This window comes from Cryptococcus depauperatus, chromosome 1 (assembly GCF_001720195.1).
Source record: "Cryptococcus depauperatus CBS 7841 chromosome 1, complete sequence".
Classification (NCBI taxonomy): Eukaryota; Fungi; Basidiomycota; class Tremellomycetes; order Tremellales; family Cryptococcaceae; genus Cryptococcus; species Cryptococcus depauperatus.
Genome location: NC_089468.1, coordinates 2,675,834 through 2,692,701, shown reverse-complemented (window position 1 = coordinate 2,692,701; position 16,868 = coordinate 2,675,834). Strand labels below are relative to the sequence as shown.

The following is a 16,868-nucleotide window of genomic DNA, read 5'->3' as shown; positions in this document are numbered from 1 at the left end:
CGTCCGGCAGTTACATGGTGTATAATCTTGTCTAAGGATTACTGAAAGTTGAATTAGTCAATGACAGAGGAGGGACAGCGAAAAGCTTTTAGCATGGTTGGCAAGTGATTGTATAAGATGGATCAACGATCAGTCTGTCAAAACAACCTTCTGAACAATTGCATGGTTATAAGCGAATACCAATTTCAAGGTAAACACTTATACAGGTCTCGCTCCTAATGATGGCAGCTTTTATAACCTAGTTAAACTTCTCCTTCAAATTTTGAAACATATCTGCGACGCAATCCTCAAGAGAAGTGTACTTGATACCCAGCACCCTCTTAGCTTTGCTTCCATCAAAGACATCAAGGTCTTTTGTAGATTCATCGTGCGTACCAGGCTTCCCAACGGGTACATTCTTAACGTCTGGGAAGCGACTGTGAATAGCGTCCACGATATCTTGGCCAGAAACGGTCCCAGCACTAACAATAAAACGCTCGCCGCCGGCTTCGGGGACGGTGAGAGCATGTACATGAGCCAAAGCAACTGATGGTGGAAGAATCAGACCAGTTTTTGGTATAAACAGTTGAGCGCACCTTCCTTCACATCCACCCAGTTGTCAAGCGGAGCTGGAAGATCAGCCTCAGTTTTCTTCCCAGAGGCCCAATCCCAAAACATAGCTTCAAAAATTCATTACGATGCCAATCGCTAGCTGTGTTACTCACCGACAGAGGTATTGAGCTTCTCTGGACTGTCGCATTGGTGAATGACTGGGCCATACACAAAGGGTGGGTTGATAGCGACAGCATCCCATGAAGGCTTCTCGTCTTTGATAAACTCTAAACGGCCTTCAGCATACCAGCCGCATTTACAGAATTGACTTACCCCACAAGGCTCTTTCCGCCAATGTCTTGCTCGCAAGGTAAGAGTGACTACCGTCAGACTCTAGACCTTTCTCCTCGACATGACGAGTAGAGTCAACATTCCAGTCTGTCTCTGTGTAGCTGTATACAACCTTCAGCCTCTACTCATCACTCAGAAAGACTTACTGGTAGGGAGATTTCTTGGATACACTACACATAATAGCGGCAACAGAGGAGGTGATGACAACTCTCTTCACTTGAGGGCTACAAGCCATGTCAAACAGCGCCTTAGCTCATGAAAACACGCTGACTTGTTCTTTTGGATACTCTTTAAAATACCCGTAGTACCCTTGACCGCAGGCTTAATAAGCTCTCTCGGGTCCTTGACATCTGAAACGTAGAATGGAGAGGCAAGGTGGGCGACAGCGTCAACGTTCTTGACAGCCTCATCAAACGCTCCGTCCTAAATCGAACGTTCAGCGCCGTTAGCACGACAAAGTAAGCTTACACACATCGGAGACATCTTCCACAATCACATAGTCAAATTGGCCCAACCCCTCAAAGAGATTTTTGAGATACTCTCCTTTTTCTTTCGATCTGACCGTACCTCGGACGCGGAATCCTTCTTTGAGAAACTCTTTTGCGGTATGCGATGCAACGAATCCACTTGGCCCGGTCACAAGAACGAGGTCTCCCTTGGCGATAGCAGGCATAATAGTGATTGTTTGTATCCAACGAGATCAATAAAATGGTCCATCTATTTCCAATTCGCATCACTCTTATATACCTAAATTATATCCTCTCAGCACATGATATCTTTGCGTCATCGTTTTCAAGAAACTTACATTATAATTTTAGCCGCTTATAAATAAAGATGACAAAAGTTGTTTTCATTATAAGCGCATTTTGTCCGCCTTGTCATTGCTGGTGGAGGCGGAGATTGCCGACAAAGATAAGCGGAAGTACTACGGCATCTTGTTGATGAGTAAATGTTTGTTGCAGCAGCATCCTTGGCAGCATTGCTATATGATGATACTGTTGCTTTTGCTGTAATCTATGCGTACAAGGTAGGAATTATATCGGTTGTAGACAAGAGAAATATTACGTAATTCAAAGAAAGATAAGGAGATATAATGATGTCCGTGGTGATGAACTATGCAAAAGAACGTCAAGGTTGAAGAAGAGGTTGACAATGAAATTGATAAAACAAAAATCAACAGTATCATTCTGTCAAAGAAGGAGGCTGAGACTATTGTAGCTGGCAGTGTGCCGTTGAGTGTCTTTAAGCAAGACGGCGGACATGCTTGTCCCAACTTTACTAGGTCCTGCGATCTCACCTGCGCAACTCTTACACGCTAGAAATATTGCTGGCCCCAGCCGGGATCCTTCTCGTGCTTTTTACGATTATGAACTTGGACCTGAAGCCTCTTTTAGTTCAGAGACGCCTGAAGAACGGCCTTTAACTCGCAATGTGGTTGGATTTTTCAACCAAGAAGCACCAGATGAAGGATGGACTGAGGAAGAATTGGCGTGGTATGACAAGACGGTCGTTTGGAGTCGAGGGGTTGAGGTTTTCAGGCGGTATACTTATGACTATGAGTGTGAAGATGTCGCGTTTGCTTGCTTTGTCTGGTTCAAAGTGTCGGTTGAAGGCCAGAACGAGCATGACAGGAGCAATCTAGAATCGGACAGTTCTTCAAGTCGAGACACTTTTGGCCCGTTCCACCGTTCACAACATACATCTTGGGGCGGACCGCGCCATGAGACAAGATACAAAGATGGCTCTCGGCTAGAGCGAACACTCGTCGTCTTTTTACAGACCAGGGCCCATGTCTATTACGGCTCTGGGGAAGACGTAACGGTACATTTGCCCTTCAATGTTGAAGGTGCTTGGGGACTGCCAGAAGGCGGCATGTTGGTTCAACGAAAGCTGGAGAGGCGAGAGCGTAGGCGGATGTCGAAAGGAGATAAGAAAACAGGAAGCGTTCTGAGAGGGATGGCTGACCAGACATCCATGTCCATCTTAGATGATCTTATTGAATTGGAGGACGAGACCGCACCTTCATTGCCTCGGCTTTTTACACTTGAGAATCCTTTCGACGAGTTGAAAATGGTGGTACAAGGTCAGGTGGAGGATGACTGTAAAGACACAAAGGCTTTCTTGGGTTCCAACACACGGTCTATAGCTACCACGACAGTCATCGTCTACGTTTCTCCCGAGACCTATCCACTTGTGGTTACTCATAACCAAATGACGGGGAACTTTGTTTTCTATCGACGTGTGCGTGTTTCTGCCACCTTGGATAAATCCCTTCCCGTTGGAAAATCTGCCTCAACGATGCGCCCTGAGGAACTCCTTCGTCAAGCAGATATACCACAAGCACCCTCTCATACTCGTGTGAGATTATCGTCTCTGCAACGCAATACGACTATATTTGGACCAACAGCTGAAGAACGTCGAATGTCAACAGCTTCTGATCTTTTTGATCGAACTCACTGTCGCGTACCACGGCTGTCTCGCGGCCCAATTGCAGATCCTTCTTCTACTGATGAGTTGCAAGCGGCTCTAGACCCTCCTTGTATGCCCTCTCCAACCACCAAACATCGCCGAAACCGAAAGGTATCGGGTTTGCCGCCAGCCTCATTTGCACCTGGCGCAGCGACAGAGAGAATCCGACGGACATCACAAGCATCATCATTTATAATACATGACAGGCATGCTCCTGAAACGCAGATGGCTTTGCAGGTGGCAGCAGATAAGGATTTGCGAGAGACTACGATGATGATGGGACTGGAGAGGGATGAGACTGGTGTGCGTAGTGATATCATTCTGTCTCCGATTACCACTTGGAAACAGCCTTTGTGAGTTGTATGCTATGTTACTAACTTTGCAAGCTTACAGTTTCCAAAGTGAAACTGATCCAGCACAAACCCGTGTCTTCTTGACCGAGTATAGAGATTCCCACCAAGTGACAGTCAATCTTCACCTAGTGCCTGCCCGACCTAGCTCGACGAGACAACCTCAACTATACTCTTTTCGATTTGAAAGTGTTAGAAACACCTATAAAATCTATCCATCTCCCCCAATCAAATGTTTGAGCGCCATTCCCATATTGTCGTATCAAGTGACTAAGGACCAGTCATATTCTGGGAGCCCTATATATGATATACTCATCATTTCTGACGGGCATCTACAGCTGATAACTACTGGAAATGCCTTGTTACCCTTCAGCTTCTCAAAAACACGGTACAACCACTCCACTATAGTCAAATTGATCCATCCCGTAGGTTCACGATTTACTGCCATATTCAAAGACGGAGAAGCTTCTCGGTATTCAATTGATATACATGTTCAACATGAACTTACCGACAATTGCTTGAGGGCAATGTCAAATGCACTTTTACCACAGGATTTCTCTTCTCTCAGACTCGATATACTACAATCTCTCCAAGCACTTCCTACTTGGCAACAAAGTTCAGAAGACACAGTATGGCCGATATTCAAACGAGCCTTGTCAAAGATACTTCGCCTTGATATTGGTGTTCACATTGATGACAACCAGAGCTTCGACGTTGATCAAGTGGTACAAGACGGTTTGTTGGCTAATGATCCAACCACCAGGCGAATCTCAGCCCGATTACGATCTAAACATAAATATGGCTTGAAGCCTGCTAGGCTCATTACAAAAACTGGTCCATCATCCAGTATACAGCATTCTGCGGTCCTTGCACTGCTTTGTCTCCATTTGGTGGCGCAAGATTTACGACTGTCTAAAAGTCGAAGAAAAGGACTTAGACTGGTAACAAGACTGGTGAAGAACATTGCTATTCAGATAGGGAGAGAGGATTGGTTTGATTATTGGGAGAGAATATTGCCAACAAATTCTCATCACGTCCAATATGTTCGCGGTGAGTCTTTTGGCTGTGCGTCAAAGCAACGATACTGACCCCCTATGCAGATTCATACCATGACATGAAAATTGATACCAATATTCTCGATTATTATGGCCAACCTCCTGACATCCTTATTCATCTCTCTCGCCAGCTAGAGTGCTCAACTAGATGCTTTCCTAACCCTAACTGGCTTGTTGATATGTCAGCCTATAACTCGCAAGGGCATGACAGGTCAACCAGAGTTCTTAGAGAGAAAGAACTTGTTGGAGAGTTTGATTCCTGCGTCAGGACATCATTGGTCACTTCTATTTACAGACAACTCGGGCCAGGTATTCAAGATCGCGAGCCTTTGTCCCTAGAGGAACGTGCACAAAACACAGTGAAAACTATCCTTGCTAAAACTCCAAATCTAGAATGGCTTGAGGATTTACCATATGGGGTAGCATTCCCCATATTAGAAGCATTGAGAGCCTGCCAATGTGTACCAGAAAAGAACTGGAGCAAAGAGATGTATATGTTAATTGGAAGGCCAGACTTGGCTATGCAAGGAGAGAAGGGAGGTGCTGAGAGTCTTACCAAGGATGATTGGCCAAACAGGGTAAACAATAACACATTAAATGGTTGGGATACTCATAACGTCTTGATAGCTTGGGCCAGAACCTTTGCCATCTATAGGTGACATAATAAGTATCGCTATATCTAATATAGCGGGGTCCAACAAGAAAACGTCATTTGTCATGCCACATGTGCGCTTTGGTACAGACCGAAGATTGCAAGAAGTAGAAAGAATAATGCAAACTATAAAACTGAGGACGGTAACACTATCAGAGCCGAAGGGCGCGAAGTGAGTATCGTTACGAACCATTGCAGTAAAAACTAACAAGATATCTGCAGTCCAGAAGATGTTGCCAGGTATCAGCAATCTTTTGTAAACACTCTTGCAAATCGTACTTTAGCCATTACTGTTGGACAAGGGATGTTTGAGTATGGCACTCGGGCTACAATCATCACAGACGCCTGGGAAATCCCTTTCATCGAACTTTCTGTCAAGATCACCCCAGGAAACAACGTACTTAAAGCAGAAATTGTATCTGACAATGTAGAATGGCCTTGTTTTCACAATGGGGTATCTGCTGGTTTATCCATCTCTCCCGACTGCAAGGGTATCGATAGCTCATGGATTGTATTCAACCGGCCGCAGGTCCTCAATTCTGAGCACGGAGGCTTCTTGCTTGGTTTAGGATTGACTGGCCATCTACGTTCGCTCATGACTTACCATGCTTTTCCGCTCATGGAGCCTCGTCATGATTTTACTTCTGTGGGCCTTTTACTTGGATTAGCAAGTTCTTTCGCTGGCTCAAACGATCTCTTAATCACCAAGATCCTTTCGCTTCACACACATGCTCTTCTCCCACTGGGTTCCATGGAATTGAATGCCTCTCCCGTCGTCCAATCTACTGCCCTCATCGGCTTGGGCCTTGTTTATGTAGGCAGCCGAAATCTTCGAATGGCCGAAATTGCCCTCAATGAGATAGGTCGCCGCGAGATGCCCAATGTTGATGGGTTTGTAGAATCTCAGGAATCATACTCTTTCTCAGCCGCCATGTCCTTTGGCTTGATTATGCTTGGACGTGGTGGAAGTGCAACAAGCGAGGTAGACAGAAAAATGTTGGCACATTTGAGAAAGTGTATCGTCGGCGACGTACCTCAGCTAGATGCCTCCAAAGCAAGGATGAATGGTTCGGGAGTGGATATCAACGTGACTGCGCCAGGCGCAACGTTGGCATTAGGTCTAGTGTATCTCAAAACTATGAGGAATGATGTGGCGGGCCTTCTCAAGATTCCTCAAATGGCATATGACCTGGATCACGCAAAACCAGAGTGGCTACTTCTTCGCACCTTTGCGCGTGCGCTAATCATGTGGAACGATGTTTGTGCAAGCCACTCGTGGGTGGAACAACAGGTGCCATCATTCATATTGTCAGCTATCAAAAGTCCCAGGCGCGGCAGTGTCATCGATCTTGGTATTGAACTCGCATATATAAGCATTATCTCTGGAGCAGGTCTTGCCATCGGTCTCAAATATGCTGGCACTGCGACAGAAATGGCACATAATACCATATTAACCCTGTACAATGTGCTAGCAAAAACTGTTACCAATCCCAACATGAGCTATGAAGGCCGCATTAAAAGAACAACAGCAAGACAATGTCTGAATGTCGTTACTCTGGCACTCGCAGCCGTGATGTCTGGGACAGGGGAGCTTGGTGTGCTTCGAAGGTTAAGAGTGAGTCATGGGCAGGAAGGAGCAGGGGTAACATATGGAACTCATATGGCCATGCATATGGCTTTGGGATTGCTCTTCCTCGGCAGAGGACAGTATACACTTGGAAGCTCAAATCTTGCTATCGCCGCCATGAGTATAGCATTTTTTCCTCGCTTCTCCTCCAATTCATCCGACAACAAAGCATACCCGCAAGCTTTTCGTCATCTCTGGGCGCTGGCAGTTGAGGCGCGATGTCTTACTGCACGAGACGTGGACACTTTAGAAACAGTGTATCTGCCCGTCAAGCTTCGATTTCGAGAGGGCAACGCAATTCGCCAACAAAGCCTCATCTCTCCTACCCAGCTCCCGTCTTTTGACAGACTTCTCAGCATTGAAGTTGATTCTCCTCGGTATTGGCCTATCAAAGTTGATTTTTCTGATCCACGTGATATGAAAGATCTTGTTGGCACACGTACAATTTATGTCAAGCGCAAAGCTGGCTTCATCGATTATGATTCTGACCCAAAGGGCAATCGGAGTATATTTGTGAGAGTGGGATCCATGACGGGTATTGATCTCCAGTATGACTTGATTAGCCCTGGTGCGCCTCCTAGTGTTGCGGAAAATGAAGTTCAAGAACTTGTTCTAGTTCACTGTGGTGATGCAGCCTTAGTCGGGTTAGCCAATCGCTTTGAAGGTATACAGGATCAATGGGGTGGAGGTGTCGGATCATTTTTGGCCACCATCATTATCGAATGTCTTGCATTGGACAAGCCGTCTTTGATCGGCGTCTATCTGGAAATGTATTTTGCTCTAAGAAAACAACATGCACATATGGATGAAGAGATGGAAGACTGTGAAGGAATGGAGGATATCGCTCACTTTGGTTTTGCAAAGAGCTTTTACGATGATGAATACGACAAGAATTTTGCTCATGCCAATGCTTCTGGCGAAAGACGTTTTGCTCTGGTACGGCATAGCTTCCTCAATGCCGCTAAGCGATCACTTCTGGGCCAATCATCCATGACAAACAAAAGATCAAAAGAGTGGCAGGTGGAGAGAAAATACTTGCAATCTGGCATTGAGGCTTGGGACGAGAATGCAGTCGAGGTTTCAAGGTGGTTGGCAAAGAACAATGTGCCACCTTTGCCTCTATTGCAAGCGTTGAAGGAACTTGTCAAGTCCAAACAGGGCGAGGAGTTGATTGTGCTGGAGCTGCTTGTCAGAAAATCAGCAGAGAGGTACTGGGAGTGTATCAAGAGTGGTTACGATAAGACCACTGGGTCTGTGGTTCTAAAAAAGACTGACGATACATGGAAACTACACAGTGTAAAACGAGCAATTGAACATTGGACGTCATAAGTCATGCATCATCGGTTCGTTCAACTCTTTCTTCTATTAGACCTGTATAACTTCTCATACAACAAATGGTGGCGAAGGCCTGTCCATGTCATTATGGGTTCATTTGATCGCTGATCGTCATTATGTCAAGTCACTAGTAGATGGCGGTAGGAGGCTTTGTCGCCTGGGCTTTAATAAAGGTTGTTAACGGCTGCGTGGGTGACTCTGTCATGCAGTCGGCGCAATTATAGTCATAAATGTTGTTGTTGAGATTGATTATAGAAAAAGAAGACCTGTTGCGGTTGACACATCCAGGACAAGCGAATTGGATGCACTAGGCCATTCCTCAGCCTCCATCTCTACCTCGATGACAGATCAGACTTACCGTAGAGTGACACTCGATCTTTTTGAGCGAGTTTGACTGGGCAAGCGGACCATGGCAAAGCTACCAACCCAAGGTCAGCCTGGGATCGAGCCATGCTCTGACGAGACCAACCTTGCAAGAGGCTGGCATACTGGCGTGTATCTGTAACAACTGGAAAGCAGTTTAATGCTAAAAAGCACAAAATATGCTCACTGTTCAGCTCCTGCTGCTTTATATATGCATTCTATCCAGCAGCAATATGGGTGGTGACTCCACTTTCGTTACATCACTCTGCATTACCGAGTCCTTTCAAGCCAACCCTCTCAACTGCAATTACTGTCGCAATCTCAAAGGGCCTCTTTTGCATCCCGACCGGGTGGTGGGGAGACCAATGAAAAGAAGCAAAAAGTTGAAATAAGAAAAGTGAGAGATTAGAAGACGCAACCGAAAGGAATTGGCAAAGGATTACATACACTCATACGTGTGACACACAAACAAAAGACATCCATCTCTGTCCAATAAGAATGCAGCCCGACTTGCGTGATGGTCGGATAGATATTTTGCCCGCATCACATGGAGCTTGATGACACTGTGCTGGACACATGCTTCTCCCGGTCTTGTCGCTGTTTGGCTTTCGCTTTCTGCTGCATCTTTTTCCGTCTGGCTCGCTTCGTTTGAGCCATCGTTTTCGCTTTCTTGACCAAGACTCCTTCCTCCATCTCTCCCACGCCATCCGTCTCACTCTCATCGTCCCTTCCGAGTGGTCTCTTGAGCGAGCAAGCATCGGTTGGCCGGACAAAACATGAAACAAAGAAGCCATTCGTCTTGTCTTGGGCAAGACATCTGATGACATTGTTGGCCAACGCTACAAACGGTAGATGAACTGATGGTCTCTTCCATTCCATGTAGAAACCTACCTTCATCTCCGCCCATTTCTTCCGGTCTCCCTCGTCGCTCCCAGGTGGGCAACACAGATTCTCTCTTTGCCAGTGTCCATCCATGCTGTTTGGCGATGCTCGTCTGTAGTGCCGACATCACGACCCGCTCGTCTTCCTCCGCATGTATGGAACACGTTGAATAGACTATTCGTCGTGCTGAAGGGACTAAGATTGCATGTGTCTATGAGCTTGTGTGAATAAAGGTTTTACCTACATTTGAAGGCGTGGATAATCATTTGGAGTTGAAAGCCGGCTAGTTTCTCTAGACGTTCCGTCTTGGAGTCCGATTCCTCAGTGTCTGTGTTGTCGGCAGTCGTTAGACCATGGTGAGGCAGATGGCACAACTCACCGTCTTCCACAAGGTAATCCAACCGGTTGACAATCCCAGATCCGGAGCAGCTAGGATCTAGCAATCTGGCAGAGGGGTCAGCAGGTGGTGTCATCCGCGTATTCCCTACATCCTGGTCACATTCTCAAAGTCTTTGTTTTGAGGATCCGAATCAGTGAAATCGGCTCTTTGCGCTTCAACGTTACTACAGTGCGCTTTTGCCAACATCTTTTCGAGTGTCTTGAACCTAGCTGGGGAGCGCTCAAAAGCGTGTATCTTGCGGCAAGTTGAGATTGAGGAGATTCCTTCACAGGTTGAAAAGACTTACCTTGCCTTTGTTGTTCATGAGAGCAGAGACAAAACTTGTCTTGTTTCCTGGTGCAGCTCTTTGTGCGCTCGTCAGATTTCTTCTTTACAATTGCACCCACGTCGCATCAAGACACTCTCCCTCGCCTTCTACCCAACCCTCCATCAAAACTCGGGCCGGCATACAACTCGCCTTGTCTTGAAGAATGATCCCTCCGCCTTGATACCATTCATCCTTGACCCACCAGCTTGTACTGCCTGAGAATGCCAAAAGCTCATCAGGTAGATGCGGATCGGCAAAGTATTTGCCCTCTGGAATCGGGTAGACTGGTTCTTCAAGTCTTTCAAATCCTTTCTTTTCCAGGTGGCTCAGCAGCTCTTCCATACTCTTGCCGGCGTTGGGATTGAACCGAATGTACCTCACAACATCATGATCACCAGCCGTCTTTGCTAAATCCTTCTTTTCGGTCTTGCCTTGCTTGATCTGGATTCTGACAAGCTCGGCTTTCAATCTAGCCTGGTGTCTCATGATGGCAGGCTTAGGAGGCCACTTGTCAGAAGCTTCTATCCGATTCCGTGTGGAGAACAAGAGGTCATGCAAGGTGACAAGAAGAAGAGACTGAGAGGTGGGAGCACCCAGTGGTGTTTTGAGGGGAAATGTAGCTTTCTCGAGCGAACGAATTGGGACAATGTCGAGCAGTTGCTGAAGAACTGGTCGATCTGCATATATGTCAGAAACCCGTTTATCCATACTTGCGTAGCATCATACACTTGAGCGTCTCTATGATTACTTAACCGGCTCATTCAGCGATTCGTACTATCAGCATCATCAAAAGCTTACAAGCCAGGATTCTTTTAGCCTCACTGCCAGAGGCTTTGATACCAGCGGCCGAAAGTGAGCCTTTGACTGATCCTTGGTGTTTATCAAGGTGATCCAGAGCTAGAGCTGCAGCTTTGTAGAAATTCATTCTAGTAGTATATATGCACTGATTAAGGCAAGATGTAATTCATAAGCATGGCTGTACAAACTATGTAAAAAGGCGTACATGGTGATTGATGTTTTGAGAATAATTGCCAAGCTGGATAGCAGCTCCACTTCCTATAGAGGTGGTCAGCGACTTCTTTATACAGGTTTTAGAGTTTTGAATGAGATGGGATGATTCAGTCAAGATGAAAGTTGTCTAAACATTTTTTGTTCTGATAATGTAGATAAGATTTTTGGGCATCATAATGGTAACAGCTGCTTGAAGAGTTGCTTAGCCAGAAACACCTACCTATATGTTGATAACACTTTTTTCTATGGTCGCTGTGAAAGCAAAAAGAAGAAAGAATGGAAAGATATTAAAATTCCAACTTTCGTTAAAAATGAAATGGTATATTACGTAACACATTGCAACACGACTGAACCAACTAGACAAGATATTTATTTCTCTTTTATAAAGTCATCACTACCATGGTAAGATTTTATATCACAGAGCATGACTATGGCTGAAAATTGCAGTCGATGTTAAGTCTAGGTAAAGGCCTTCCATCCCAGATTAGAAAGTCTTCGCAAGCCCGCCGAGAACCCTCGGGAGGGGCATACACCATGTTCACCCCTCAACAAGTCAAGCAGTTTAAAGAAGCATTTACAATGGTAGATCAGGACGGGGATGGAAGAGTCACAGAGGCCGATCTGAAGATTATGCTGAGCAACTTGGGTGGGTTTTGGTATGATGGATTGGATTGGATGGGCTGATTTGTGGAATGACTTTTAGGTCAAACCCCTACACCTGAATTGCTTCATTCACTCGTCACGTCTCGTCCCGGATCCTCAAAAGGACCTGTCAACCCGTCTGACGGAGTGAATTTTACACAATTCTTGTCCATGATGGGGGAACATCTCATCCAGCTTGATCCAGAACCAGACTTGTTGGAGGCTTTTGCTTGTTTTGATGAAGGTGACAAGGGTTACGTCGATGTGAATCAGATGAGAAAACATCTGGGAGAGATGGGCGATAAGATGGAAGATTGGGAAGTGAGTGGTTTGCATGAAGAAAGATTCTGCTTACGGGGATAATAGATTGAGAAATTGTTCTCTGGACCGTTTACAGACAGGCAAGGGCGATTCAACTATCGCGAATTCGCAAAAACACTGAGAGCCAACGATGGCGAACCTGAGCGGCTTGATAAGCTCGACACTTGATCACTGGTTGTTTGGGTATGCCTTCAAGCGTTCATGATAATATTCAACTTGTACAGCAGCGTCTGTTGTATGCATATCTATATGTGATGTATCTTGCTTTCCTTGTAGACGTCACTGAATAATTATCATCCAAGATAGGACAAAGAAGAAGAGGCACATGGGATAGACGGCGAGAAAGGTTCGACTTTCTGGAAGTTGTGTTCCGTTAAAGAAGTTCATGGACGCTGCTTTGATCAGGTATCTCCGTAGTTGAGCCAGATATGAACTCACCCCAGACAGACCAAGCCCAACATGCCCAAGTAACAGGTATTCTCACAAATATATTGCGTACAAAGAAGGCAATGATAGACGCAACCAATATTGGCGCAAGCGCATAACCCAAGACACACTACATCCTATCAGCTCCAACCGGCACAGTCGAGCACGGCTCGTACTTACCAAACTCTGAAAGAACGAGACTTTTCCACCCAACAGTTTCGAATTGACCGTGATGATGACACTTCCCACAGTTATCAACGAGACGACCAATGAAAACACTTGCATTGACTGGTCCTGAGGTGCGTCCACCGACAGGATGATGGCAAACGCGAGACAGATAACGAGTGGTCCCCAAAGATCCCAATCACGCAAAAGCTGGTGATGCCCGCCCTGAGGAGGGTAGAGGATGAGGGTGAGTTTGGAGTAGATTGATTTCAGGTCACGCATCTGATCCTAGGTTAAGGCAAGACACAACCTGCTGAGCCAACGGTCGATAAACGCACAACAGTAGTGGAGACTGGCTCGTCCAAAGTCGGTTCGCCCGTATACCTAGTTTCTACTTTTATCCCTCCCCATCCTCTCGAGCTGGTCGATTTCGATGGTTCAGACTGCCCAATTTTGCCCGCCAATATTGGTTTAGATGTATCAGTAGTGTTCTGAGTGGCTGAAGAGGAAGGTTCCGGACGAGGAGAAGGCGTGGATGCGTTGACGCCTGGCTGAGAGAATGAAAGAGCTTCAAGATCATCGTCATCGGCTTGACTTTGGTATGTGTTAGTGAACGCCATAGAATGCTTTTACATACATTAATTGATGTGGTTCTGAAGGAATTTGGTTGTAAGACATGTTGAAATTGTTGTAAAAGAGAATCTGTAAAGTTGTTGGATAAAAAGAAATGAGGAAGAAGAGGAGCTAACCACGTGGAGAGCGGTGGAGGTTGTCCACCTGTTTATAATATGTTTTAACATTTCTTCTTTTTTTATATAAATTTCTCTTTTTTCCTTGAAGGATATTTTAAATGGATAAAACTGGCAGCCAGTGAGTAGTAAAATTTTCAAGGTCTAGGTATGGTTGCTGATAGTGAGGGCGGAAAGACTTGGCGATAGATTGGAACGCTTGTGTTTACCCTCAACTGTCAAACCTTGCAGGCAATTTGGTCTGTAATATCATGGCAGGAGCTTTTGATGGTAAGCTTATCCATTCAATGGCCTCCTATCTGAATAGCTGACCACTACTAATGTTAAATACCTGATCTGGAGATTGCAAGCCATTACATTTAGACGAGATGGGTGGATATTGTCCTAGCCCAACAAATGTCGGGCCCGTCTTCACTTCTCGCTTGCTCACTTGTTGTTTATGGCAGGGGTTTCATAGACTGCTGATATAGCCTGTTGAGAGAGTCGATGGATTGCTTTAATAATACAAACCTCATCCGGCTGTCGGCTCTCGCTCAATCTGCTTAGATTACTCGATAACAACAGTGCAAAGAAGCTCTGCCAAAAACTTGATATCTGTGTAGGCCTAGCTGTTCAAGTTGATGAAGATAAATAGCCTAGGCCCCTGTGAAGCACTTGTGTGGGAGTATACCCCAATACTCTTTTCGCTGCGAATGATAAAGTCTGGCATGAGATGTTTGAGCGATATTACCGAATTAGCCCTTGAGCACGGCATGGGAGAGTCTTTATATATGTTATGCTCTTTCCCACATGGTTCTTATATACGCGGTGTAATTGCAGTTGACATATAAAAGTCTGTCACTTGCAACGGAACGATGTTCAGCGTAGAGGTTTAGTAGACATACATTTATAAAACAACTTGATCATATATACACATTGGCAAGCCATAATTAATCCGCAAGCCCTCAGTCCATACAACTTCACATAACAAAGAAAGCAGTTTTTATAAGTTTTCAGCCCAAATATCTTGACAACTTGTTTAAATTTACGCGGAATATCGAAAATTTGTATGTTTACAGGGCATGTTGATCATTACAATTTCTTCAGCGTTCACACGACGCCATCAGAAATGACCTTGCTCGCGCAACAGTCTTTCTCCCATCTGCGTCCACGATTAGCAAAACCTATACAGACCTTACTGGCCAAACGTACAGGCGATACGCCTCGTCTTTTCATCCCAACACCTTCAGAGTACCTTCTCCCTCGAGAATGAGCGTTTGGTTGAAGGGTAGCATCTCTCTTAATCTCGGGTTGGCCTTGGTCAACGCAAGATATTGGAGGCGGCACTCTCGCCCCCAGGTCTGAAGGCGGCGACGGAGGAAGGTTGAGGGATGGTGTCGTAGGTGAGAGGAACGGGGCCTTGGTTGTACAATCAGCTTCGGGCTCTCTTCAACGACGCCGACGAACCTTGTAACCGCCCATACTCAACCTTCTCAATACCCCTTGACCTTTGGCAGCCTTGTCGGCCATCATCGCTTGGTTGTCTCTGAGCAGCCCATTGTGCTTGAGTTCGTTAGGTGAGTATTGTCCGCTGCCTTGCAGCATGGCAGAGATGCCACTCTGAGCATTAAGAGGCATACTCATTGACAGAGCCCTTCTTCCTTTGACCCATGACCGAGCATTGGTGTCGCCAAAGTCCCCAAACTCAAACGAATCATGTTCGTGCTCGTGGTCGTCTATAAGCTCCACCCCGGGCTTAAAATCCATGGCCTGGTTCATCACGGGTGACTTGCCTAGAGATGCTGCCGCCCACTTGAACAACGAGTTTGGTTGGGTGGGTGTGGTGGACGTTGCGAGTCCGGGAGGCGGAAAGAATGGAGTTTGGGGCGAGAGCGAGAGCGAAGTTGAGGAAGGAGGCGACAATTTGAGGGCTGGACGATAATCGTTGTGGCCGCTAGAAGATGAGATTGGAATAGGCGAAGTCATTTCAGTACAAGTCGTCTTGATGTCTGTAGGGTGATTAAGAGATGTCACTGCCAACAAGTGGATGGAGCGTAAGATTGGAATTCTGCGGATATACTTTTCAAGATGAAAGGAGTTTAACGAGGCGTCAATTATGATTTTCTCCAGAACGTAGTAATGATTCTTCTTTTTTTGTGAGTCGTTGTGAAAGAAAGAATGAGAAATATCATGATTGAATTCTGGTTACAACAGAAAGCGGAATCAAATTAAGTCCTAGGAAATTCCCAATATAGGCTAATTATAAACCCGGCAGCAGCAAAAAGCCGAGTTTGAAATGGGATGACAGTACAATGCTAATGTATATCATCAACCCCATGCAATAATCTTATCTAGATTCTATTGCCCATCTAATACTCATACAGCGCCACTTCAGTAGGCAGCCCTCGCCTCAGACACTCTGCTTCAACCGTCTCCAAAATCCGTTGAGAGTTTGACGTAGGATTACTCGGGGTCGGATCAGGTGGATAAAAGACGTCACTGGGCAGCATGCTCTTGACAGACACACTAAGATGTCTCTCGATAATCGCCCGCGCCGCCTCGTCATCTTTGAGCCATTCTCGCAACTCGCTCCTGCTGGCATCCAAAGGATATAGGTCGGTCCCAAATGCGACTCGCCAAAGTCGACGGGTCTGGAGAAGATTACGCAGGCTTGAGTACCACTCGGGGTAATCTTCCCAAGAGTCGAGGATACGGGTTTGGAGACAACATGACTCGCAATGCATCTGTTCTAGACAAGATTAGTACTCCTCCGGGTTAGTCGGGCACACTCACTTGACGGAATGTGAGGTTGAAAACAACCGACCAGTGTATCTTTGATTGCCTTTGGTGATTGAATGGCTTTGGCAATGACGTCCAGTCCCAGATCCGCTGATTCAAGTACGAGATGCCAGTCTTGTCGCTTGAGTGAATCAAAACAATTGCACCCTGGTGGCCGACTTTAGATGGCTCGTTTTCAGGTCATTCTGATATACTGCTTGTGTGTTTGTATCGTTGAACGACAAGGCTGGAAGCTAGCAACGCGTCTTGACCGGAAAGGATGGATGGGTGTGTCGTTCAGATGGACCATGGATTTCTATGTGCCGGCCGGGTTGGGCCTTTTGCAGCATAGACGTGAACAAGACAAAGCTGGTTGAAAAAGAAATTGAAAATCAATTCTGTCATAAAACGACTTTTTTTTATTGGTATGTCAGTGAAGGCTGTTAGTGGCGATTGCCGCCGAATTATTCCACGT

The 16,868-nt window shown here is 45.8% G+C and overlaps 8 protein-coding genes across 8 annotated transcripts; 2 read left to right on the top strand and 6 right to left on the bottom strand.

Moving 5' to 3' along the window:
* Positions 1-398: 398 nt before the first annotated feature.
* L203_101058 (uncharacterized protein) lies at positions 399-1,555 on the bottom strand (the record flags this gene model as incomplete). Its single annotated transcript, XM_066210508.1, has 10 exons — positions 399-416; positions 467-525; positions 576-659; positions 705-818; positions 865-983; positions 1,029-1,106; positions 1,154-1,305; positions 1,355-1,399; positions 1,450-1,479; positions 1,523-1,555. 10 exons carry the CDS (start codon positions 1,553-1,555, stop codon positions 399-401), a joined length of 732 nt encoding a protein of 243 aa, XP_066066605.1.
* A 587-nt stretch (positions 1,556-2,142) lies between these two features.
* L203_101057 (uncharacterized protein) lies at positions 2,143-8,364 on the top strand (the record flags this gene model as incomplete). Its single annotated transcript, XM_066210507.1, has 5 exons — positions 2,143-3,704; positions 3,754-4,751; positions 4,802-5,334; positions 5,384-5,580; positions 5,631-8,364. The coding sequence occupies 5 exons, from the start codon at positions 2,143-2,145 to the stop codon at positions 8,362-8,364; spliced, it is 6,024 nt and encodes a 2,007-aa protein (XP_066066604.1).
* A 255-nt stretch (positions 8,365-8,619) lies between these two features.
* On the bottom strand, positions 8,620-9,074 carry L203_101056 (uncharacterized protein; the record flags this gene model as incomplete). The annotated part of the gene is made up of 5 exons (XM_066210506.1): positions 8,620-8,677; positions 8,729-8,788; positions 8,840-8,869; positions 8,921-8,951; positions 9,008-9,074. 5 exons carry the CDS (start codon positions 9,072-9,074, stop codon positions 8,620-8,622), a joined length of 246 nt encoding a protein of 81 aa, XP_066066603.1.
* A 202-nt stretch (positions 9,075-9,276) lies between these two features.
* On the bottom strand, positions 9,277-11,247 carry L203_101055 (uncharacterized protein; the record flags this gene model as incomplete). The annotated part of the gene is made up of 9 exons (XM_066210505.1): positions 9,277-9,572; positions 9,625-9,810; positions 9,860-9,943; positions 9,995-10,059; positions 10,104-10,249; positions 10,302-10,359; positions 10,402-10,999; positions 11,049-11,069; positions 11,121-11,247. 9 exons carry the CDS (start codon positions 11,245-11,247, stop codon positions 9,277-9,279), a joined length of 1,581 nt encoding a protein of 526 aa, XP_066066602.1.
* Positions 11,248-11,732: 485 nt separating this feature from the next.
* L203_101054 (uncharacterized protein) lies at positions 11,733-12,464 on the top strand (the record flags this gene model as incomplete). Its single annotated transcript, XM_066210504.1, has 4 exons — positions 11,733-11,735; positions 11,781-11,979; positions 12,037-12,296; positions 12,342-12,464. The coding sequence occupies 4 exons, from the start codon at positions 11,733-11,735 to the stop codon at positions 12,462-12,464; spliced, it is 585 nt and encodes a 194-aa protein (XP_066066601.1).
* A 111-nt stretch (positions 12,465-12,575) lies between these two features.
* On the bottom strand, positions 12,576-13,565 carry L203_101053 (uncharacterized protein; the record flags this gene model as incomplete). The annotated part of the gene is made up of 5 exons (XM_066210503.1): positions 12,576-12,688; positions 12,735-12,852; positions 12,903-13,169; positions 13,226-13,481; positions 13,525-13,565. 5 exons carry the CDS (start codon positions 13,563-13,565, stop codon positions 12,576-12,578), a joined length of 795 nt encoding a protein of 264 aa, XP_066066600.1.
* Positions 13,566-14,738: 1,173 nt separating this feature from the next.
* L203_101052 (uncharacterized protein) lies at positions 14,739-15,601 on the bottom strand (the record flags this gene model as incomplete). Its single annotated transcript, XM_066210502.1, has 3 exons — positions 14,739-14,777; positions 14,828-15,034; positions 15,083-15,601. The coding sequence occupies 3 exons, from the start codon at positions 15,599-15,601 to the stop codon at positions 14,739-14,741; spliced, it is 765 nt and encodes a 254-aa protein (XP_066066599.1).
* Positions 15,602-15,984: 383 nt separating this feature from the next.
* L203_101051 (uncharacterized protein) lies at positions 15,985-16,703 on the bottom strand (the record flags this gene model as incomplete). Its single annotated transcript, XM_066210501.1, has 3 exons — positions 15,985-16,364; positions 16,409-16,572; positions 16,666-16,703. The coding sequence occupies 3 exons, from the start codon at positions 16,701-16,703 to the stop codon at positions 15,985-15,987; spliced, it is 582 nt and encodes a 193-aa protein (XP_066066598.1).
* Between the last annotated feature and the right edge of the window lie 165 nt (positions 16,704-16,868).